Source organism: Lagenorhynchus albirostris, chromosome 2 (assembly GCF_949774975.1).
Source record: "Lagenorhynchus albirostris chromosome 2, mLagAlb1.1, whole genome shotgun sequence".
Lineage (NCBI taxonomy): Eukaryota > Metazoa > Chordata > Mammalia > Artiodactyla > Delphinidae > Lagenorhynchus > Lagenorhynchus albirostris.
The window spans coordinates 46,510,801-46,535,868 of NC_083096.1; the positions used below are offsets into that span (position 1 = coordinate 46,510,801).

General features: G+C 39.4%; 1 protein-coding gene across 3 annotated transcripts in view; it reads right to left on the reverse strand.

The window, feature by feature from the left end:
* RGL1 (ral guanine nucleotide dissociation stimulator like 1) overlaps positions 1-25,068 on the reverse strand; it is a 276,917-nt gene that overhangs the window by 76,260 nt on the left and 175,589 nt on the right. For all 3 annotated transcript variants that reach the window (XM_060131812.1, XM_060131802.1, XM_060131823.1), the window contains one exon: positions 19,921-20,129. In XM_060131812.1, the coding sequence (XP_059987795.1) occupies positions 19,921-20,129 (209 nt within the window). The remainder of the gene's footprint in view (positions 1-19,920; positions 20,130-25,068) is intronic.

The window sequence follows — 25,068 nt, forward strand, 5'->3', positions numbered from 1 at the left end:
TCATTTACTCCAGGGGAGTAAATAAAGAGTGTGTATGTGTGTGTATGTGTTTAATTAATGAGTAGCTACAGACAAACCTGTCAACAATGTCACCTCCAATTTCTGCAAAACCTCCCTAGAGTTTAAGATCAAAGCTCGAACCTCTTAAGAAGGCTTTACCAAACTGCCCTTCTTTAAAGGCAATTCATAAACCTTAAAATACAAATTATCAGAATGACTTCTGACATGGTTTTCTCTGTATCACAAGGCAAAAGAAAGATTTACAAATGCCTCCTAAAGTACAGCCTTGCGCAATTTGTACTGCAGCCTAAAATTTACTAGAAAAAGAAAAAAAAAAAAACCTCAATATAGCGTTTAACTGGTTGCTAATATTTAAACAGGAAACAGTTATTTCCAGGGGGGATGGATGTATTGTTTGGCGCCTATCCGGGCAGATAAAACGTTTAATATGTGTTTGAAGGGACGACCAGGGATACTTGTGGTTCAAAGAAATCTTAAGATAAAGTTATCCCCAGGGACAGTACTTCTGGTGGTGGGGGGTGGGGGGGTGCTTTCTAACCTTTACTCTCTAACAGAAAAGTCTCGGCAACATCAGACCAGGATGGGGATAATCCCGAAGAACGTTTCAGGCTCCACTTGTTTATGGCAGGTGATCCCATGATAACGACAGTTAATAATTATTGCGAGCTCACTATATACCAGGCACTGTGCTAAGCACTCTACATGGATTGTTTCATTTAATTCTCACCATAATCCTAGATGGTGGTATTATTATTCTTCCTATTTAATGGATGAGAAAATGAGGCCCAGAGAGCTTAAGTAATTTGCCCTCAAAGACACAGCTAGTAAGTAAAGGAGGGATTTGAACCTTGACAGTCAGACTCTAGAGCCCAGTCTCTGAGTCAACACCCGATCACACAAACCATAGATATTTTGTTTATTTATTTTATGTCTCCCTCCACCAAATGATAAGTTCTTTGAGGTTAGAAGCCTTGGGCTTTTCACTTACTCGGTCATTCATTCTTTCACTCATTTAGTCCTCATTCAATGAGTATTTATTAAAGCCTATTTTCAGGTACTATTCTGTGCACTGAGGATACAGCAGTGAACTAAGCAAAGCCCCAGTTTTCATGGAGCACAATGTAGTGGGGGGAGATAAGCAATAAACTAGTAATTAGTGAATATATACTAGTCAGATGGTGAAAAGTGCAATGGAGAAAAATAAAGTAGCCAAGGGCACTCAGACATGATTGGAGGGCCTGAGGTAGCTGCTTCACATGAGTGTCCAGCAAAGGCCTGACGTGAATGTGACAATGAACTAAAATCCTCCAGAAGGCGAGGGAATGGGCCACACATATCTCTAGGAGGAGAGCCTTCCAAGCGGAGGGGAGAGCCAGGGCAAAGGCCTTGGGACCGTGGCAGGATGGTGCGCTTGAGAAACGTCAAGAAGACCAGTGAGGAAGGAGCAGAACAGATGAAGCGGAGACAGAGAAGGAGGTGAGCATGCAGGTGGCAGGGGCAGATCACGAGGGCCTGGCCGGCCATGGTCAGGGCTTTGCTTTCACCCTTTTACCTCGCTTACTGCTATATGCCCTTGAGCCTGGAGTAGAGCCTGTACTTAGCGGACACTCACTAAACACGTGCCAAATGAATTCATCAATGCCCTCTACTATCACGAATAGTTGAGGATGGGGAGGGGAGGGAAGGGAAGAAGCTACTTATTGGGGATGATGAAAGAACAGAGAGGAGGAAGTTAAAGCAGGAGAGACCTCACATGAAGCTGCTGGCTCAAGGACCTCTGGGAGCCTTTGCTTTTCTAATCAACCCCAGCCTGTGAACATCTGAAGCATTTTTTCTTTAACTGACCCACAAGAACACAGGTCAGGTATGAGGAAAATGTTCAGAAGCTGACCTTGACTCAGAAGAATGACACAGTGAAATAGCCTGCAGATGTCGGGAACACCAAGTGAGGCCTTGATTAAGACTGCAGACCGTACACCACAGAGCAGCCAGGGGCTGGTTTTTAATCGCTCCGAATAATACCCTCCACGGCAGGCACCTCTCCACCCAAGTGTGACCTGACAACTGGGTCACGGCCACCAAGCCTACCTTGGAAAGGTCTTGCTACCACCATGGAGCCAGTTATTCAAGGAGAAGACAAAGGTCAGAGACAACAGGCAAAAACTCCTTGTTCTCTTGCAAGAAAGGAACGGGTCAATGATGCCAAACAGAGAACCAGGCAGTGTGCTTTCACTCACAAGGGCTGGTTCTCTAGGCAAAGTTCTCCCATGATCAGAAAAAAAGTCAAAAAACCCAGAAGGAGCCTCAGTCCTCCCCTCCAGGCCTTTGCTGTGAAGGGCCCTCCACCTTCCTTGCCCTTCAATTCGTCACATTATCTCCATATTATTGATGATGGTAGCAGGAACATTAATGTTCCCTTAACCATCTCCCTGATAGTTAAGGGAACATTAATAGCCAAAGTACCTAGTATTTCTGTTCCACCTGATGGTTTCAAAACACTGTAAGATTTCCCTTGACAACACTATCTCCACCTCCAGCCCCAACCTACAACTGTCTGAGAGGGAGACCAAGAAAAGGACAAATACTTTACAGTCACTATTCAGCCAGGGAAAGAAAATGAAAAGGCGTCTCTTGCTATAACTTGTTTCTCATTCACATTTAAAGTTTTTTCTCAAGGCTGATGGCCTTCATGCCCTTGCTGTCAGGTTTCTTCTGTTTTCTACTGCAGGTCCTTGTCACCCATCTCTCTTCTCGGGCCCGTTTACTGCCCCCAAGAGCTTGGTGGCTCATCGGTGCCTCCTTCTTCCACCTGTAATTGGTAACAATTCTAAACCATCAGCTGCGAATCTGTCTTGTTAGCATGCTACAGCCGCTGCAGACACAACGAAGGTCAGAAGGTCGACGGAAGAAACAGGTTACAACTGGGGGCAGGGAGCACGCAGCACCCTGACAACCACAGAATCTGTCTACAAGTTGGGATTTTCCTTAGGTTTAAGATGAATTAATATATTATTAACAAGTCAGTGCGAGCCTGTGGCTCAGTTTTCCCCAACCACAAAAAGATGCTCTTGCAGAGCTCTTCAAGAATCTTCTCGGACTTACCTGGTGGTGCAGTGGTTAAGAATCCGCCTGCCAATGCAGGGGACACGGGTTCGTGCCCCGGTCCTGGAAGATCCCACATGTCACGGAGCAACTAAGCCCGTGTGCCACAACTACTGAGCCTGCGCTCTAGAGCCCGCGAGCCACAACTACTAAGCCCACGTGCCACAACTGAAGCCCGTGCACCTAGAGCCCATGCTCCGCAACAGGAGCTACCACATTAAGCCCACGCACCGCAACAAATAGTAGCCCTGCTCAACGCAACTAGAGAAAGACTGCGTGCAGCAACAAAGACCCAACGCAGCCAAAAAATTTTTTAAAAAAAAGAATCTTATGAAAACTGTTACGTAAAATCAAATACAATGACAATGAATTTAGTATCATGGTATCCCATCAGTCTGGAGACTACTTTTCTCTCCTGTGCTCACAAAACTCAATATAACATCCATTTATCTAAATTGGTACTTGCTGGCAACTTCAGTAGAGACCAAAGGCAAAAGAATTACGTTTCCCAGGACTAGGAGCTTGAAGTCATTCTCCAGGGTTAAGTTCACTCCACAAAAGGTTAAGAGAAAGAAATGTCAGGGCTTCCCTGGTGGCGCAGTGGTTGAGAGTCCGCCTGCCGAGGCAGGGGACACGGGTTTGTGCCCCGGTCCGGGAAGATCCCACATGCCGCGGAGCGGCTGGGCCCGTGAGCCATGGCCGCTGAGCCTGCACGTTCGGAGCCTGTGCTCCACAACGGGAGAGGCCACAACAGTGAGAGGCCCGCGTATTGCAAAAAAAAGAAATGTCAAATAAGAGAAAAGTGATTAAAAAAATAAATAAATAAAATTAACTCAAAAACAGCCAGTCCCCTTTTCCTTTTAAAGTTTCAGAGATATACCTTTTTTTAAAAAAAAAAAAAAAAACACTGCATTTACTTTAATGAAATTAATGAATTTACTTTTCAGAACCATACTCATACTAGGAGCAGTGCCCTCCTCTGACTCCTAATGGCCACCTACAGGGTCCTGTCACTCATGCTAGGAAAACTTTGCCTGGAGAGTCACAACCTAGGGTCCCTGGATGAACTTAGGGAAGTTTGGGAATCCCTCAGCCATAAGCCAAATTTGGTGATGTGTTTTTTTTTGCTAGAGAAGGTCCATAGTTTTTAGCAGATTCTTAAAGGGGTTTGTGATCAATCCCTCCCACCAACTGCTAGAAAATGGTCAAAACCATAGCTTTAGGTTATCAAAGGTGAATTGAAAACTTTCTGATAATCACTCAGAATGTATGTACCTTGCCTTCCAGTTTTTTTTGTCAGTTTTGCTTTGTAGTTTCCAAACATAAGCACATTTTTTAAAAACCTGCTGGGCAATTTGGTATTGTTTTCTAAAAAAGAAAGATAACTGCATGTGCTGCCTCCCTTTGCCAAGTGAAATTTTTTTTTCAAAAAAGAGCTACTTGAGAGAAACATTTTTCTTTGATTTCCAGAAAAGAAAGCTAGCCTGGTGAAGCTCTGAGGCTCAGTCCTTGACAGCAACCTTTTAGTGTTTATTCTAGCAGAACCATCACTACCATCCCGATTCTGCTGTCCAGCCACATGTTCCCATGGAGAATCCCCACTGTGATGCTGGGTGAGAGCTGGGTCCTTTTGACAAAAATAAAGATTTCCCAAAGACAAGCAACCCAGCAGTGAAGAGAATTTATTTCCATTTTCCCTCGTGTGATTACAGTTGGATGTAATTCTATAACAGTACCAAATTAAACTTTTCTGGCTAACCCAAAGCAGAGCCACAGGTACAGGGAAGAAAGAGGAACAACGCTTGTAGGTAGTGGCTAAGCCCTGTCCTTTGTTTCAGGCCATGCTTCCAGAGCTGAGTGTGTGGGCCACGCTGAACAGGGCACGAGGGCCTGAACAGAACAAGGTGAAGGTGAGCGAACACTTGACCTTCAACTTCCCTAAGCCCACAAGCACTAGATTTTTAGAGTCAATCTCTCTGACAAGAATTCCTTGTTTCCTAACGAATCATGAACAACTTCCCTTGTTCCCTAACAAGACCAAAAGTTTTGTTGATGTTATATTCGTTTTCTATCGCTGCTGCATCAAATGACCACAAACAAATTACACAAAATTACTATTTTATAGTTGTGTAGGTCAGAAGTCCAACACAAGTCTCCTTGGGCTAAAATCAGCTGTTCCCCATCGCTCACATTACTGCCTGAGCTCCGCCTCTTGTGAGATCAGTGGCGGCATTAGATTCTCACAGGAGCATGAACGCTACTGTGAACTATGCACGCGAGGGATCCAGGTTGCGTGTTCCTTATGAGAATCTAATGCCTGATGATCTGAGGTGGACCTTCGGGTGTCACTGTCTCCCATCACCTCCAGATGGGACCATCTAGTTGCAGGAAAACAAGCCCAGGGCTCCCACTGATTCTGCATTATGGTGAGTTGTACAATTATTTCATTATATATTACAATGTAATCATAATAGAAATAAAGTGCACAAGAAATGTAATGCGTTTGAATCATCCTGAAGCCACCCCCTGCCCCACCCCCACCCAGGTCCGTGGAAAAATTGTCTTCCACGAAACTGGTCCCTGGTGCCAAAAAGGTTAGGGACCGCTGCTATAGGAGACAATCCATTTAACTGCCTTTTCTAGCTTCTAGAGGCTGCCTGCATTCTTGGGCTCAGGGTCCCCTTCCTCTATCTTCAAAGCCAGCAACATAGTATCTCTCTGATCTTGTTTCCATCCTCACATCTTTTTCTCTGACTCTCTCTTTTGCCTCCACCTTTCACTTTTAAGGACCCTTGTGATTACACTGGTCCTAACCAAATAAGCCAAGTTAACTGCCTTATTTAAAAGGTCAGGTGATTAGCAACCTTAATTCTGCTTGGCCATGTAACCCAATATATTCATAGGTTCCAGGGATTAAGACTGGACATCTTTGGGGTGGGAGGCATTATTCTGCCTGCCACAGTTGGGAGTGTAAATTATTATAAATGTTGTGTCTTCTATGGTTTAATGAAATAAACCCTCTTTCTCCCCCTGATAAAGCATGAGCCAGTGAGAGCATGGGACCCTTCACAAAGCATGTGCCCTACAAAAGTTTTCAACGTTCTTTTCGATGTTAGAAGCATTTCGATACCCAAAGATTCTCATAGCCCTTGTTAGAATCCTCTTTTCTATCAGCAATACTTTCATCATCCTAATAGCCACAGGAAATAAGATCTGAGTTCAATTTACCTTTAAGCAATCTGTCTTTTTTTAAAAACCTATAACATATACACAGACTGAGGGTTTTCTTGCCTATGTGGTCATCAACACTCAAACCTGGACAAAATCTATTCAAACTCATCTGCTATAACAAAAATCTTAAGAAATGGCCTTCATTTTTGAATAAATTCTCACCCTCGTCAGGATATCCAGTGTATCTGTATTTAAAGCTAAAAAAGGAAACAAAGCAATGTTAGGATTTCCTGAAAGCTTTCCCACTCTATAAATGGGATGAGCATCCTGGAATCAACTGACCAATACATCTCAACTTTTTCATGCACGGTGGGACAAAAGATTCAATGGATGAACCAACCACTCTGTTTCCACTTGATTTTGTTGAGAGTTATGGAGGGAAGTTACTAAAATAAATGAAGAGAATGGCATGGTATTGAAAAACTTTCCTACATAAGTGATAGAAGTTAGACATAAATCACTCTGAGACAAAAGTGTAGAAAAACTGTACTATGAGTTTAATAGTAACATTTAATATAAGTGTTACTGTTATAAAGAGACAAGCACCTAGAAGTGACTTATGGTCGTCACTAGTGTAAGATGCTGTGAGGCCCTCTAAGTAGGTTAGATTCCAATACCTGCTCCCTAAGTGCTCTCTGCTCATAACCCCCTCTCTTAGGACCTGGAAGAACAAAGGAAGATATTAGTAAACCTTGCTCCTACCAAAAGAGAAGGGAGTTAGGGAATCCAATGAGCACTGCATGGCAGCATGAATCTAGGAATATTTGGCAAGTGCCTAGTCTAATTACAGAACTAATTTTCTTTTAAAGCTTAATTATTTTTAAGTGAGGTTTCACAAAAAGTAATTTGGAACATTTCTGTGTGCAATTCAAAAAGGCTTACCCAGCTTCTTATGCTAAGGAAGCATTTAAGAGCTGAATGGATCTGTGTTATGAGCTTTTAAAAGGAGGTTCGCTACAACCACCTCACAGTTCCCGGGGTGGTGGTGGGGGTAGGGTGCGGGGGGGGGGTTCTTAAGTACACATTCAATCGAGAAACTGATAAGATAAGCCACAGACAGGGAGAAAATACTTGCAAAAGGCATAACGGATAAAGAACTGTTATCCAAAATGTACAAAAACTCTTAAAACTCAACAATAAGAAAATGAACAACTTGATGAAAAAATGGGCAGAAGAGGACTTCCAGTTTCCAGTCCAGCACATAAGGAGCTTAGGAGTCACCACTTCATCCTAACAACACGTAAAAAGCTGAACAAACTGGAAAATCAACAACTCTTCTTAGATCCATCAGAGAAGTGTGGTCACAAGGCAAACCCGTGCCCACTAAAACTGAAGAGACCGTCAGACAGATACAGAAAACCACAACAGAGCAGAGCAGAAATCTCCATGGGAAACAAACGCTGAACTGTAATTGATGAATTGCTGCAGACTTAGCGTGGACAAGTCTGAGGGATAAAAACTCCAGGGGGACCCAGTCGTAGACACAGCACCACATTTCTATGAGTTTTACCTCCAGGAACTTGACCAGGTTATCATAGTTAATATAGGAGAAAAACCTCCTCATGCTTCCAGCAAGGGAAGGGGAAAAGGAACCATTTTGAAATACACTAGAGCACTCTGTTCTTCTTAACAACACCTGCCTTCAGGACAAAAAATTTTACCAGAGTCTAACCTGCTGGGGCTTTGTCAGAGCTTCACCTACCTTGGGTAAGGAAAATACCTAACTCTAGTCTTCTCTAGCCTTCCACATGGGGGAAAGGAAATACCCGTCTCCAGGCCCTTCTAGCCACCCTTTCCCTAAGGGAGGAAATAAAAACAACAGAGAAGCACTGATGAAGTTCACAGTCCAGGGGCACAGGCTAACCAGAAGACTGAAAGCTAATCACAGGACTACAGAATGCCTTCCTGTCCCCCACCCCCGTACATTACAACTACGTTACTGAATGCCATTTCCTTCCACCTGGTACATCATATCCACCTTTTATTCAAAAATTACAAGGCATGCTAAAAGGGAAAAAAGCACATTTTGAAGAGACTAAAGAAACATCAGAACAAGAGTCAGATATAGCAGGAATGGTAGAATTATTAGACCAGAAATTTATAAAGACCACGATTAACACACTAAGAAATTTAATCAGAAAAGTAGACAACATATAAGAGCAGATGGATAATATAAGCAAAGAGATGGACATTCTAAGGAAGAATCAAAAAGAAATGTTAGAGATCAAAAACACTGTAACAGAAATGAAGAATGCCTTCTAGGGGCTCATTAATAGTCTGGGCATGGCTGAAGAAAGAATCTCTGAGCTTGAGGATAAGAAAATAGTTCTAAAACTGAAAAGCAAGCAGACAAACAAATAAACTAAAAAAAAAAAAAAAAAAGAAAGAGAGAGAGAGAAAAGAAAAAACCAGAACAGAATACCAAGTACCATGGGACAACTACAAAAGGCATAACATATGTGTAATGGGAACATTAGAAGGAGAAGGAAGAGAATGGAATAGAAGCAGTATTTGAAGGAATAATGACTGGGAATTTCCCCCAAATTAGCATCAGACACAAAACACAGATCCAGGAAGCTCAAAGAACACCAAGCAGTATAAATGCCCAAAACACTACATATTCGAACTTCAGAAAATCAAAGATAAATAAAAAATCTTGAAAGAAGCCAGAGCAAAAAACAAACCTTAACTTTAACTAAAAAGGAGCAAATATAAGAATTATATATGCCATCTCCTCAGAAAGCAAGAAAAGAAATATTTAAAGTGTTGAGAGGAAAAAAAAATACCAACCTAGAATTCTTTACTCTGCAAAATTACTCTTTAAAAGTGAAAGAGAAATAAAGACTTTCTCAATCAAAAACTGAGGGAATTTGTTGCCAGTAGGCCTGCCTTGCAAGAAATATGAAAAGAAATTCTTCAAGGAGTAGGAAAGTGATATAGGTCAGAAATTCATATCTACATAAAACTCACACAAGAAGAAACAGACAATCAGAATAGACCTGTATTATTAAAGAAATTTAATCAATAATCAATAGCCTTCCAAAACAGAAAGCACCATATCCAGATGGGGTTCACTGATGAATTCTTCCAAACATTTAATAAAGAAACTTTACCAATTCTCTACAATCTCTTCCAGAAGACAGGATCAGAGGGACTGCTACATAACTCATTCTATGAGGCCAGCTTTACCCTAATACCAAAACCAGGCAAAGACATTATAAGAAAACTATGGACCAAGATCTCTCATGAACACAGATGCAACAATCCTTAAAATATTAGCAAACTGAATCAAACAGGGCACAACCAAGAGGGATTTATTCCAAGTATGCAAAGGTGGTTCAACATTTGAAAATCAGTTAATGTAATCCACCATATCAACAGGCTAAAGAAGAAAAATTACATGATCATATCAATAGATGAGAAACAGCATATGACAAAATCCAACATCCATTCATGATAAAACTCTCAGCAGACTAGGAATAGTAAGAAATTTCCTCGACTTGATAAATAACATCTACATAAATATAGCTAACATCATACTTAACACTGAGAAATGCAAAGCTTTCCCACTAAGCAAGGATGTCCCCTCTCACACTGCTTTTAAACATTGCACAGGAAGTCTTTGCTGATGCAAAGAGAAAAGAAAAGGAAATAAAAGGTATATATCAATAGATTGGGAAGGAAGAGATAACAGATGACATGATTGTCTATATAGAAAATCCAAAAGAATCAACCAAAAGCTTTTGGAACTAGTATGTAAGATTGCAGAATACAAGGTTAACATGCAATCACTTTCCTATATACCAGCAATAAACAAGTGGAATTTGAAATTAAAAACATATTACCCTTCATTTGCAGCAACACGGATCGACCTAGAGATTATCATACTGAGTGAAGTAAGTCAGACAGAGAAAGACAAATATCATATGATATCACTTGTATGTGGAATCTAAAAAAAAAAAAAGGCTACAAATGAACTTATTTACAAAACAGAAATAGAGTTACAGATGTAGAAAATAAACTAATGGTTACAGGGGGGCGGGGGGTAAGCGGCAGGGGAGGGATAAATTGGAAGACTGGGATTGACACATACACACTACTATATATAGATAACTAATTAGGACCTACTGTATAACATAGGGAAATCTACTCAATACTCTGTAATGGCCTATATGGGAAAAGAATCTAAAAAAGAGTGGATATATGTATATGTATAACTGGCTCACTTTGCTGTACACTTGAAACTAACACAAAACCGTAAATCAACTATACCCCAATAAAATTTTTTTTAAAAAACTATTACCCTTTACATCAGCACCCTCCCCCCCAAATTAAAATATTTAGGTATAAATCTAGTGTATATATATATATATACACACATATATATATGTGTATATATATATGTATATATATATACACAAGATCTATATAAGGAAAACTACAGAACTCTGATGAAAGATATCAAAGAAGAACTAAATAAAGGGAGAGAGACTCCATGTTCATGGATAGGAAGACTCAATATTGTCAAGTCAGTTCTTCCCAATTTGATCTGTAGATTCAATGCAATCACAATCAAAATCCCAGCAAGTTATTCTGTGGATTTTGACAAACTGATTCTAAAGTATATACGGAGAGGCAAACGAACCAGAATAGCCAAAAATCCAAAACACTGACAATACCGAATGATCACAAGGATGTGGAGCAACAGGAACGCTCATTCACTGCTGGTGGGAAAACAAAATGGTACAGCCACTTTGGAAGAGAGTTTAACAATTTCTTACAAAACTAAACATACTTTTCCCATATGATCCAAAATTCTTGCTCCTTGGTATTTACCCAAAAGAGCTGAAAATGTATGTCTACACAAAAACCTGCACATGGATGTTTACAGCACCTTTATTCATAACTGCCAAAACTTGGACACAGCCAAGATGTTCTTCAGTAGGTGAGTGGGTAAACTATGGTCCATTCAGACAATGGAATGTTATTCAGCACTAAAAAGAAATGAGCTATCAAGCTTTGAAAAAACATGAAGGACCCTTAACTGCATGTTATTAAGTGAAAGAAGCCATTCTGAAAAGGCTACATACTGTATGATTCCAACAATAAAACATTCTGGAAAAGGCAAAACTATAGAGACAGTCAAAATATCAGTGATTGACAGGGACTAGGGTAGGGTAGGGAGGGATGCAGAGGCAGAGCACAGAGGATTTTTAGTGAAGCAAGACTATTCTGTATGGTACTATGATGATGGACACATGTCATTATACGTTTGTCCAAACCCATAGAATGTACAACACCAAGAGTGAATCCTAATGTAAACTATGGACTTTGGGTGATAATAATGTGTCAATGATTATAATAAGTGTACTATTCTGGTGGGGGAATGTTGATAGTGGGGGTATGATTGGGTGCAGGAGTTATATGGGAAGTCTCTGTACTTTCCACTTAATTTTGTTGTGAACCTAAAACTTCTCTTAAAAATAGTCTATTTTTTTTATTGAATTATAGTTGATTTACAATGTTATGCCAACCTCTGCTGTACAGCAAAGTGATTCAGTTTTACACATACATACATTTTTTTTTAATATTATTTTCCATTATGGTTTATCCCAGGAGATTGCATATATTTCCCTGGGCTATACAGTAGGACCTTGTCATTTATCCATTCTAAATGTAATAGTTTGCATCTACCGACTCCAAATTCCCAGTCCATCCTTCTCCCTCCCTGCCCCCAGAAACCACAAGTCTGATCTCTATGTCTGTGAGTCTGTTTCTGTTTTGTAGACAGGTTCATTTGTGCCATATTTTAGATTCCACATATAAGTGATATCATACGGCATTTGTCTTTCTCTTTCTGACTTACTTCACTTAGTATGATAATCTCTAGCTGCATCCCTGTTGCTGCAAATGGAATTATTTTGTTCCTTTTTATGGCTGAGTAGTATTCCATTGTATATATGTACCACATTGTTTTCTTTTATCCATTCATCTGTTGGACGTTTAGGTTGTTTTCACGTTTTAGCTATTGTGAGTAGTGCTGCTATGAACATAGGGGTACATGTATCTTTTTGAATTATAGTTTTGTCAGGGTATATGCCCAGGAGTGGGATTGCCTGATCATATGGTAATTCTGAAAACAGTCTATTTTTTTTAAAACACACATTGAGCCCTAACTGCCTTGACAGTAACGGTATGAGTCTATAGATTTATTAGTCTCTCCCACTAAATGTAGGCAGAAGCTGGGTAATGTTCACTGTTGTATCTTCCAGTGCACCTGCTCATAATAGGCATGAATAATAGTGATTACTTATTTGTTAGACAAATAGTTCCTAAGCATCTACTGCCAGATACCATTCCTCTCTAAGGTTACGGCAATGAAATAAACAGACATGGTCTCTGCATAGGGGCAGCTATCAGGAAATAAGCAAGGTAGACAAGAAAGGTACTTTCAGGGATTTCCCTAGTGGTCCAGTGGTTAAGAATCCGTCTTGCAATACAGAGGATGCTAGTTCGAGCCCTGATCAGGGAGCTAAGATCCCACATGCTGTGGGGCAACTAAGCCCGCATGCCACAACTGGAGAGAAGCCAGTGCACTGCAACTAGAGAGAAGCCCACATGCTGCTATGAAGATCCCTTGTGCCGCAAGTAAGACCCGACACAGCCAATAAATAAATAAATATTTTTTAAAAAATTTCTATTAAAAAAATAAGAAAGGTACTTTCAAATAGTGATAAGTGCCACGAAGAAAGGAAAACAAGGTAATGGTAATCTCTTAAGCACTTAATATTTGCCAGCCACTATAATAAGAATTTTATATTATCAAGCTTAACCCTCATAATAGCCCTATAACTTAGGTTATTTTTCACTCATTTTATAGATAAGGAAATGAAGCTAGTAAGACAAAGCAACCTGCCCAGTGCCGCAGAGCAAGTAAGAAGCGCAAAACCAGAATCCAATTCATTTTCTGACTCCCAAGCCCATGCTCTTAACCATCACTATACCTCAGGCATAAATCTCACGACTAAAACAAAGACAGGAAAACTGCTTTTCCCATAAAATATCTTCAGACTCTGAAAGGAAGGGGAAGCATATTCGGCACTTATGACAAAATCTATGGAAATAAATAAAATGTTTTCGAGTTTTATATTTGATCGCTGTCTCTCTGCCGTGGAGGAACTGGCTTCACTGGCAAGGGCAGCTCCATTCTTGCTGGTTATTGGTGGTGTACCGGCTTTTACACATGATGGTGTTACTACTCCAGGTGTCATGAAATATGGATTTAAGATTACTATCCCCATGGGGGTAATATATCTGCATAAATCCTCCCAAGCTTCTTCACTTGCTATCTCCCTACCCTCCAAGAAGAGTTCTCTTTGGGAAGTAGTACATTCAGGTCAGGGGATTTGGTCTGAGTACATCAAACAAACAGAAACACTCCAGACCCTTGGACCCAGCAGGGACCTTGATGGCCCATGACCTATCTAACCATCTAATATCACTGGCCAACATCCAGTTTTGTTTTGATAATATCCTCCTCCCCCACGCAATCCTCTCTTATTGTCTCTGTCATAGAACCTAGCTCTTACCTCCCAAGGATTGTATCGATTTCAATTACACACCTTTGTTTGTATGCTTATTTAATGTTACTCTCAGCCATTAAGCATGAAGAGGGCAGGAGTCATGACCAGTCTGTTTACCATTATATGCACAGCACTTTGCACAATACATGGTAGATATTAAACACCTGGTAAATATCATTTCAATGGATGGATGAATAGGAGCACTGATGTTCAAATGACCTGCTCACAACTGTGTGAAGGGAGTATTCCTCAGGAAATCCAGTTTCCAAGGAAAATCAGTTGAGGTATCAGAGAAAAGGATAGCTGAGTGGGATAACCAAGTCATCCCTTTCTTTAAAAATAACACTAACATGGGGGCTTCTCTGGTGGCATAGTGGTTAAGAATCCGCCTGCCAATGCAGGGGACACGGGTTCAAGCCCTGGTCCAGGACGATCCCACATGCCACAGAGCAACTAAGCCCCTGCGCCACAACTACTGAGCCTGCGCTCTAGAGCCCGCGAGTCACAACTACTGAGACTGGGTGCCACAACTACCGAGCCCGTGTGCCACAACTACTGAAGCCCGCGTGCCTAGAGCCCATGCTCTCTCTAATTAATTTTTTTTAAAGTAACATTTTTAAATGACTTTTTAAAAAACATTTATTTATTTGGCTGCGCCGGGTCTTAGCTGCAGTATGTGGGATCTTCATTGTGGCATGCGGGATGTTTAGTTGCCGCATATGAACTCTTAGCTGCATGTGGAATGGAGTTCCCTGACCAGGGATCGAACCCGGGCACCCTGCATTGGTAGCGCGGAGCCTTAGCCACTGGACCACCAGGGAAGTCCCTTAAATGACACTTTAAATGACATGGGAGGTGATTTGGTGTGCTTGAAAAGAGCTTCCAAGTCAGAAAGAGACAGGTTTTAATTCCAACTCTGCCTCTTACTGATTGAATGTTTCTGAGCCTCAATTTTCTTATCTGTAAACATGCAGGTAATGATAAATGAACTAAATAAGATAAAAGTCTGTGAAAATGCATGGCAATCCAACATGGGAATAAGAAATAAGTTCAAAGACCCACTGAATCAGTCTCCTCTCTACGACCTAAAGCAAGCAAATTCAAGTCTGATTGGTCTGAAAAGCATAGTGTTTATGGGATGGCTTCAACCTTTAGTCTCTAAAAGTCCTGCACTGGGAGAATTCACTCAAAATAAAGGGGCAATTCAGATTATTACTCAGTTCCTTCCAAACTGTGACCTGAGTGCCATTAGCGGCTTAGCAAAAGTTTCTAGAGATTTAGTTCACCCCATTACGTTTGTCCTTGGCAGTTCTGCTCATTCCTGATATCAGAGAAAGAGAGAATGACCAAGAAAGAGCCCAAAAGTAGCTTATATGACAGCTATCTGAAGAAAAATCTAGATATTTGTATAGACACTTCATGGTTCTCAGTCAGGGTCACTAGCTGAAGTAGGTTTCTCCCTACATTTGAGGTTGGGTATTTTCAGCGGTATCCAATTTCCTCACTTTTTTTTTTTTTTTTAATGGTATGGTGGGAAGAATATATTTTTAAGTGAAATGTATGTTTAAAGTTAGAAAAAATAAAATCTCGAAGCCCCAACACAGCTAAACCACAACTCAAACTTTCTCTTAGGATAAAAGGAAGCCAATGAGCCCTAGAATTAACTCTGAGCCACAGTGAGAAGCACAGAAAACAGGATTTCTTGTTAACTGCTGATCGCCCCCAAGTAAGGGATAAAGCAAACACAAGGAATTAGCCATATATGACTTCAAACCACTGTCCACTGGTCAATCACAAAGGCTCATATTAGCAAAATGAAAAGAACTATTAAAAATATTTTTAAATCACAGAAAGCAAACAGTTCCATATGAGAAAAGCCACACGATTGGAAGTCTTAAGAAAAATCAAAGCTTGATTTCAAATATACTTTTCTCTGGAGGGAAATAAGTGCCACAGCATCTGCCTTCAATTCATTCATGACTGGTTAGGATTAGCACATCCCGTAATAACTTCTCGGTGTTAATTTCACAAAGGATAAGTAATCTACTATTAAGAATCCAAGAGAAATCATTTTAAAAATAACATCAGAACACCAGAGACCCAAAAACAAGTCTACCACAATTTACTACTAATAAAATAGAGTATCTAACTTATTTTCAGAAAAGGCAAGTTCATGCAGCTTTACTGCTTACCTCCCAATTACAGACATTAAAACCCCCGACAACCAATTTAAGAACCGAGTGTTTCACAGAATCTGCATTCTGGTTAAAATCAAAGATTAACATTTGGCCATAGGATATAAGAGAGAGTAGGAAATGGAATGAGGAAGAAATATTTATAATGAAGTTTGTACATATATGGACAAATCCAAATTTCTGCAGAGGAAGCATAATAAGTGGGATTTATTTCTCTGAACTTCTGTAGAACATGTCAGAGTTTCACTATTACACCATTTTAAGTAGTTGTCTACTTGTTTTCTGCACGTAATTACCTTCTGCAGTAAAATATTAAGTTTTCAGGGTGGATCCATGTTTTTTGGGGCCAGCATACATAATCTGAGGGGTCCTCTCTAAGAAAAAGAATATAAAATTATGAATATAAATTACGTAGAGTGTGCTGCAAGTGAGGGCCCCTGGAGGTTAAATACCAGCAGCTTCACAGTAAATTCATCACAAGGGTGAGAACTTACCCAGTCTCAAATTTCTGCTTCGTCCACATGGTGTCTTGCAGAGCACTGGGTATTTTATAGACATTCAGTACGTGTTGATTCCACTCATGTCAGAATCAAAGGATCTGACTATGAGATTAAATTCAAGGTCAAGCCTTGGCCTACTGAAACAGTTCAAGATATATCTTAACTCTTCATTCAGTTATACCTTAAATAATGGTTTGAATTAAATGTAATTTGAATTCATGTTGATTCTGTCATTTGACAATTGTCATCTAGGAATATTTTAACAATCCAAAAATGTCTACCCACCGTGATAGGAGAACAAACCGATTTTTTAAAATCATCAAATAAAAGCTGGATGTACATGAGCCACAGACTAAACACTCTAGTTCCTGTGTGTAGGCCCACTATTTATGATGAGCAGCTGGAATTCACGTGTACTCCTTTACTGACTATGGACATCTGTGGCCTATTATCAATGGAGTTACCCCATAAGCAGAAGAGGTTACCAATTCCAAAGAAAACTTGTAGGAGTTTTTGATGTGTTGACCTATTTCCTCATACTGCCTGCCAACAGTTAGCATACTGCATCCTTTTTATAAATATGAAACAGTGGCAAGAAAATTCATATAATTCTTCAGGTTCTATTTATAGGTGTGAGGTATTATACAAGCAAACAAACTATGAAAGAAATGACTCACTAATCCCATAGGTTTATACTCCAGGCTTAATATTTTAAGTACTGCTATGTGAAAAAAAACTACAGAACTTCCCACCTATGTCGAAGTCCAGAGTTATCTTAACCGGATCACTGCATAATAAAGTATAGACGTTTTGTGAATGTTCCTGAATTTGAACATATCAATAACCATTGGTCCAAACGATTTCACTTTATATGCATCTATGAGGAAAATATCTTGAGAAAAACTCACTGTTATCAATAACCTTATTCACATCGTAACAGAATTAGATTATTAAAGGCCTTTCTTAAGACTGATAAACATGACTGCATAAAAAGAATTTTTAATGTCTTCATAAAAAAGAATATTTGTAAACAACTTTTAAAACCAAGGGACAAATTAGAAAAAAATATTTCCAACATATGATAGGCAAAAAAACCTAATTTTGATAATATACAAAGAGTTATAATTAGATGATCAACAATTAGATAACAAAATAAAAATAAAGATATGAACAGAGAGTGCACAAAAAACACAAATGACCAATAAGTATTTTAAAACATGCTACACCTCACTCATAAATGTAAGAAACATAAATATAAAAACAATGAGCTACTTTTCAATGGACAGATGATAGCAGAGATGGTTTCAATTGCAGACATGAAAATACAGCTGGCAAGAGTGTAGGGAAAGCAAAGGGACACTCTCATTTTCTATGGACAGGAGAGTGGTTGGTACAGCTTTCTGGAGGGCAGTCTAGCAACATCTTTCACATTTTAAAATGCTTATAAGTTTTGACCCATCAGTTGCTCTTCTATGAAATTATCCTATAGAGTTCTCAACAAATACTTAGAAAATATATACTCAAAGACACTCTTTGCAGCATTGTTTAAAAGTTTAAAAACAAATTAAACTGGGGAGAGCTTAACTGTCCATCCATAGAATATTCCATTCAATAAGTACTGTAAAGCCACTAAAAAGAATATAGTAAATCTATCTATATGTGCTGACTTTAAAATAACAATAACTTACATTTCTTGAGCTTTCACTATGCCAGCCGCTGTTCTAAGCCCTTTACACATGTTGAAGAACTTACTGAGTAAAAACATCTCCAAGATAAAGATAAGGGAAAAAAGCAAGGTGCAGAACACACTGTGTACTATGATTTCTATTTATATTGTAAATATATATGATAAATATCATACATAAATAAAAATATATAAACACACATTTCTATACACCCAGAAAAACTTGGGAATAATACAGAAGGAATAATTTACAGTTATTATCCAGGAAGAATGGGACTGGAAATGGGACTTGGGGAAATAGAAATGTTTTCTTTTTATTTCTTACTTTTTTTTCATAATTTTCTGAATTGTTTGAACTTTATATACATGGATTACTTCTATTTTTAAAATGTTAATATGTGTTACCTGCCTAATTAGGTTACAGTCTGTGTCTATTTTTTTTCCCCTACTTCCACGTATTTTAAAAAACCTAATAAATGTTATTTAGGAAAAAGTAGTAATATGAGAAAACATTAACGTTTCTCTTTATACCCTTCTATGGTATAAGAATTTCTAACACGAGCATCTATTACTTTCAAAATTTAAAAAATCTACTTAAAAATCAATATTCACTAAGTCAAACAGAACACCCTATCTTCCTTCCTTCCTTCCTTCCTTCCTTCCTTCCTTCCTTCCTTCCTTCATTCCTTATGCAGGAAACCCCAGAACACAAGGATGTGGATGAGGACTCTCATGATTCTAAAGCAACCGTTTAGCTGACAGTCTTCTTCTTCCCAATACCAAGTCAATTTAATAATAATTTTTAAAAGATCAAGCTTAGGGCTTCCCTGGTGGTGCAGTGGTTGAGAGTCCACCTGCCGATGCAGGGGACACGGGTTCGTGCCCCGGTCCGGGAAGATCCCACATGCCGCGGAGCGGCTGGGCCCGTGAGCCATGGCCACTGAGCCTGCGCGTCCGGAGCCTGTGCTCCACAACGGGAGAGGCCACAACAGTGAGAGGCCCGCGTACCGCCAAAAAAAAAAAAAAAAAAAAAAAGATCAAGCTTAATTATATAAATAAAACAAAAATAATGGGGGGAAATACAGCTATCAGTTATCAATGTGTGAATTATAATGCACACTGCTCTATTTATTCTATGTAACATATGACTTAACAACATAGATCAAGGACGATATGTCTGTGCATACCCGTAAAGCAGCCAATACATGGTGACTGTTAATAGTACATTTAGCATTTTTAATTCTCACAACAACCCAATAAGATTCCTGGTTAATTGACTAAGCTAGAAAATTATGAAAACATGGAGAAAATTTTAGAGTGGCAAATGATAACTGAAATCTATAAACAATTGAATCTACCTTTATGATAGGCACTCCTAACTCTTTTATAGATGTTTTTGTGAGATATTTTTACCAGAAATGGACCGTGAAGAAGCTCCTGAATAATCTCCATGCCCTTTGTCCCAAAGGTCCTTCCTTCCAGGTAACCCTTCCTCACGCGTCCCTCTCTCAGCATACCAAGTGCAGGCGATTCAGAACCTCATGCCTTCACTCTGCAAACAGCCTGACCTTTCTGTCGCCTCTCACACCCCTTCAGATTCTTACCTGTCCAGCAGCAGCTCCAGCACTTCTTTAGTAGAGGCAAAGCCTCTGTACGTTGACAGGAAGATGCTGATGTAGGTAAAGTCATTGTCCCCAAAAGCTGTCAGCAGGTTCTCCACGAGCTTCTCCAACGTGCCAGCTTTTATGGTCCTGATCTTACACGTCTCATACTGACTGACTGTATGCCCCGGAGGCAGCTGGTCGCCTTCAACCTGTACAATAAATTCATGATTTTGATCAGGAGGAATGACTCCCTAAGGTAAAACTGAAAACATTGAAGTAGTGGAAGCATGTTTTCCCTTACTCTTAATTTCCCTACAGGAAAGTCAGGTAAGGCAATCCTCTCACCTGTGAGTGTAGTAGAGCGGGATGGGCGAGCGGGGGCGCGTAGGGGTGGTATGTGCATTCCCTTCCTCTCTAGAAGTAGAGGTATTACTTCATAGAGGGTACATGTGCTTCTACTTACTTCCCTATCAAGAACTAGGTTGCTGGCATATTCTGTCGAGAATGCTTTCTATGACCCCCAGGATCAAGTTTAGCAAATCTTTATCAATCACTCCCTTTGTATTGTTCCACGGTAAGTTCTCAAACTCATTCTCGAAGACAGCTCCTACAATGGTGCGCCGGAACCGATCGTGATGGCTTTGGAGAGCTGATTGTTAAATGTTTAGATTTGTGTGAGCCAGATGACATCATGCTGATAGCTGGAAAAAATCAGCCATGGGAGGAATATGTTCTCCACAGACATCTAGGGAGATCTGACCGCAATCTGATGTTCTTTAGTTCATGGGAGGCGATAGACTTTCTGATTCAGTGTCACTGGCAATCAACAGAGTTGGCTGAGAAGTGTCTGTACGGAGCAGATCTCGGCTAATCGCTGACGAGTAATGGAAAGGGTAGGTGGGTGCGTGACCCCTGCCTCCTGGAGACTTGCAATGTACAAGAGAAGACGTTTCCTTCTGAAAAGTAGCTATCACGTGAGAATGAAACTGTGAATAGTATTGGTAGGTATACCTGCACCTTGGAGACATAAACCATAATACTAAAGAACTGATTAGTGATAATATCTGTAAATCTTCAAAACTGAGCATGAGGGAAGTGAAATAAACTGAAGAAAAATACAGGTGTGCCTTACATTCTACAATAAACCGGTGCCTAACAAATTATACAGCGACGTGATTTTCAAAGTTTAACCTGTCCTTCATAGGCATAGGGGAAGATGCCCTACAGAGAGGAACTTTTTCTAAGCAAATAATCATTCTAAGTGATGCAATCACCAGGCGATGTCTCTGAATTTGAAGTGTGAATTGTTTTATATCAGATTTTCCTAAATTGAAATCATCAGACGTGTGAAAATTAAAGAAAAGGGGCAAAAAAGAGAGAACCGAACCTCTAAATGATGATATTGTGCTTATTAAGTCACATGTTTGCTATTTCTTCACCTGGCCTGTCAAAAGTTAAACCACTGGAAGGAAATTAGCAGGCAAGATTGCCTTCTGTAAGACCAAAGCCAAGGCCATCACTTTTAGGAGGGGCTTAGAATAGCTTAATGTCATCACAGCTAACTGCTAGCAGGAGTTAATATTAAGACTCCAGCATATGCGGTGGATGACTTGATTTCTTTATTTAATTTTTGAAAGATACTTTTACTTTACCAAGGAAAGGGTTCTGGTTCAGTCAAAATACCAAATGTTTCTTTAGGCCTCTCAGGCCTGTTGACTCAGATCATGGCCTTACAATCATTCTTTATCACACTGTATGTAGTTTTAGCATAGGCCTAATAGTATCCATCTGTCTTCCAGGAGCTTCAGTGAAACAACAAATGAAGAATATATATGGTTTCAAAGTCTAATTATGTTCTTAATTACTTGGTACAGTGTTGTCCTAAGTGTGTGCTGTAAAACAAACGCCAGTTCCAAAACAAAAGGTCCTGCAGTCAAGTTTGGAAACTATAGAGTTAAACGAAGTCCAGTATACTTCTTTGTTGTAGAATTTCTTAAAGTTTTTAACATGTTAACATGGTATGAAACTCCAAAAGAAGGATATGGTATATGACATTTTCTAATGGATTTCCCTTTAGTCTCACAGCATCTTGCAAAACATCAGAATGAACGTACTTTGGAAAATGTTAGCTTAGTAAGTCACTGTGACGCATTTCAAACTTAAATCACATATGCCACTTTTTACTTAAAAAAAAGAAAAATCAAGACACTATAAAATAAAATGTTAATTTTTATCTTCGAACATCTATGTTCCAAACTTACGGTTACCAAGTGGGAAAGAGGGGGATGGGATGACTGGGAGATTGGGACTGACATACATACACTACCATGTACAAAATAGATAACTAATGAGAACCTACTATATAGCACAGGGAACTCTACTCAGTGCTCTGTGGTGACCTAAATGGGAAGGAAATCTAAAAACAGGTGTATATATGTATACGTATGACTGATTCGCTTTGCTGTACAGCAAGAAACTAACACAACCTTGTAAAGCAACTACACTCCAATAAAAATTAATGTAAAACAAAAATCTATGTTCCTTTGATCTCTTTCTTACTACCCAAATTTAGGGATATTTTGTGTTTTTTACTTTGTCACCTCAAAAGATCTGGCCAACATAATGATCAGTCTGATAATATTAAAAAGTAGTAGTTAAAAAACATACCTCAATTTCAAATGTTAACAACAACAAAAGGAATGGCTTCTCAGTTTCTACAGATATTCAAGCTCTAATCCTAAATCAAGTTTCCTTACCTTGTGACAATGTCAGGGTTCCCTCACCAATTTTATAATTTGATGATTCTTATTTTACTCACAATGCAAATTCCACTTTAAATCTTTTCTTATTAGAAGTAATAGCTATTTAAAAGAACTGATTTTCCCCTAAGCAGTGATGTCGCCAAAAAATTCAAACACAGAGAAAAATGCTTGTCAAAGACCCTGATGAAGTGGGTCCCTTTTCCTGCCAGAAAGCAGATTTGGCAGGAAGCCAAGTTTCTCCCTTGGGAATGGAATCATGTTACTCATTAACCCAGTCGCCTCCCTTCACTCCTCCTTTGACTCTGAAAAAAATCCCAGTATGCATGCTTGATCCCCATAAGTCCCTTTAATGGTTTCCGTTCCTCAGTGTTTTTATCTGTACATTAGGAAGAACCATGATTGAGCTCACAGAATGGCTAATAGAATATTCTGCAATATTTAGATTTTAAAAATCATTCTCTCATTGCAACAGGTGAGCGTCAATGGCAATATCATAAAATGAAGTACAGGAATTGCTCTGATGCCTAAAGTCATTCTCACAAAAATTAACAATGCAATTTAAGATGGCAGAGCACTTGCTTACTCTCATTTTCTGCACATTTGCTAAGTACCCTAATATCTCTTTGCTATAGCAGGGGGAAGGCCAGATTTTCGAAGATGAGTTTTAATTTACCAACATTCAGATAAAGTACATTTTTATGAAATAAAAATTCTGTAATTATCTGCTTGTTACTGGAATTGAAATAAAATTATACAAAAGTGAAACACACAAAAATACACCACGCCTATGGAGAATGGAGAAGCTAAAATTGTAGTTTCATTTTTGCAGCAAAATATTCAATAGCTACATGACCCTTAAGAGACTTTAGGGTCTGTTTTTGTTTGTAATATCTCAATACCTTTAAATTCTAGTTTAAAAGAACAGTTGGGAGAGGCGGCGGGGAGAGCCTTGGCAGACAAGTGTTTAAAAACCCAGACTTAGAGAGCAAGACATGGAGAGCTGAGCATGCCCTCTGGGTTAGCACGCTAACAGGAAACAGCTCAATCTGGATTTAATCAGAGACCATCGCTTTACTGACAAGATCATGATACTGAGGCCACAAGAATGTTTCATAATTGTTTTTTTGGCCAATCCTTCTGCCATTAGAATTCAGCTTTTCCTAAGAGAACATGCCTGACTCCTATGGGGTAAATATCTAAAACCCTGCCCAACTGTCCTAGCCATGGAATTTCCATAATTACCAATTTTGACATAAGGGGAACAAGAGAAAGAGAATGTGAGAGATGAAATGTGCCATGTTTCAACCGTGTTTCCAGTCATTGAGAAATATACTCTTTCGCATTCTAAAATGTAAACTGTTCACAACTTGGGTGTTTCTAATTTTAAAAAAATTGTCTTCAATCAATATAATCCTTTAGTCATCTGATACTTTAACAGGGAACGTGTTAAGTAAACAACCTCATTAGACTGGAGACAGTATGAAGTCCTTCTCCAAGTCATGCTTAATCTTCAGTACATCAGTTCTCAGGCAGCCTGGCTTGAGCAGAAACGTAAATAGTGAGCACTCTTCCAGTCACACATAACTCCCTAAGAAAATCTAAATCCCAGAGCCAAGGTTTTACAGAACTTTAAGAATAGCACATTGCTCTCTGTACGCTCATCCCAGAACACCAAGGGTCCATTTTGTAACATCTATTCAAATGCCCTGTAACCACCACCCAGAAACAATAAGAAACCACCACAGTATAGGAAATGCTGTGAGATGACTCACAAACTGATCATTTGTCCATATTGCCCAAATACGTATAGATTAAACGTCCTTGCCATGCAAAGAAAAAATATGTGTATGTAATGGCACAAAGCAGAACGTTATGGAGAGGCCAGTGCATCTCAGTATAGAGATCTATTTACACGTGGGACGTTCAGAGACGTAAGGCATAGTCTATACGAAACTTAAGGCATGTGATGTCAAGCTCAGTGTGAGCTTCTGCGTCGTGTGAACTTCTACTCTGGGTGTCAACTAACTTCTTTTGCTAGGTTAGGGCTGCTAGGATGCCCAGCTAAATTTTAATTTCAGAAAAATAATAAATGAGTAATTTGGGAGCGTAAGTATGTCTCATGCAGTATCTAGGACCTGCTCATACGGAAAAATATTTGTTGTTTATCTGAATTTCCGAATGAACCTGGCATCCTGTATTTTTATTTCCTAAGTCTGGCAATTCGCTGCTAAGTGCATACAAAGGGTACGGAACAGATCTCTCATTTATTCTTCTACTTATTCAGGCACGCATTAACCAAACGGTACTATGTGCCAGGCACTGTGCGAGACAGTAGAGATACAAAGGTAAATAGCATGCAGTTCAGACACCCAGGATGTTCAGTCTG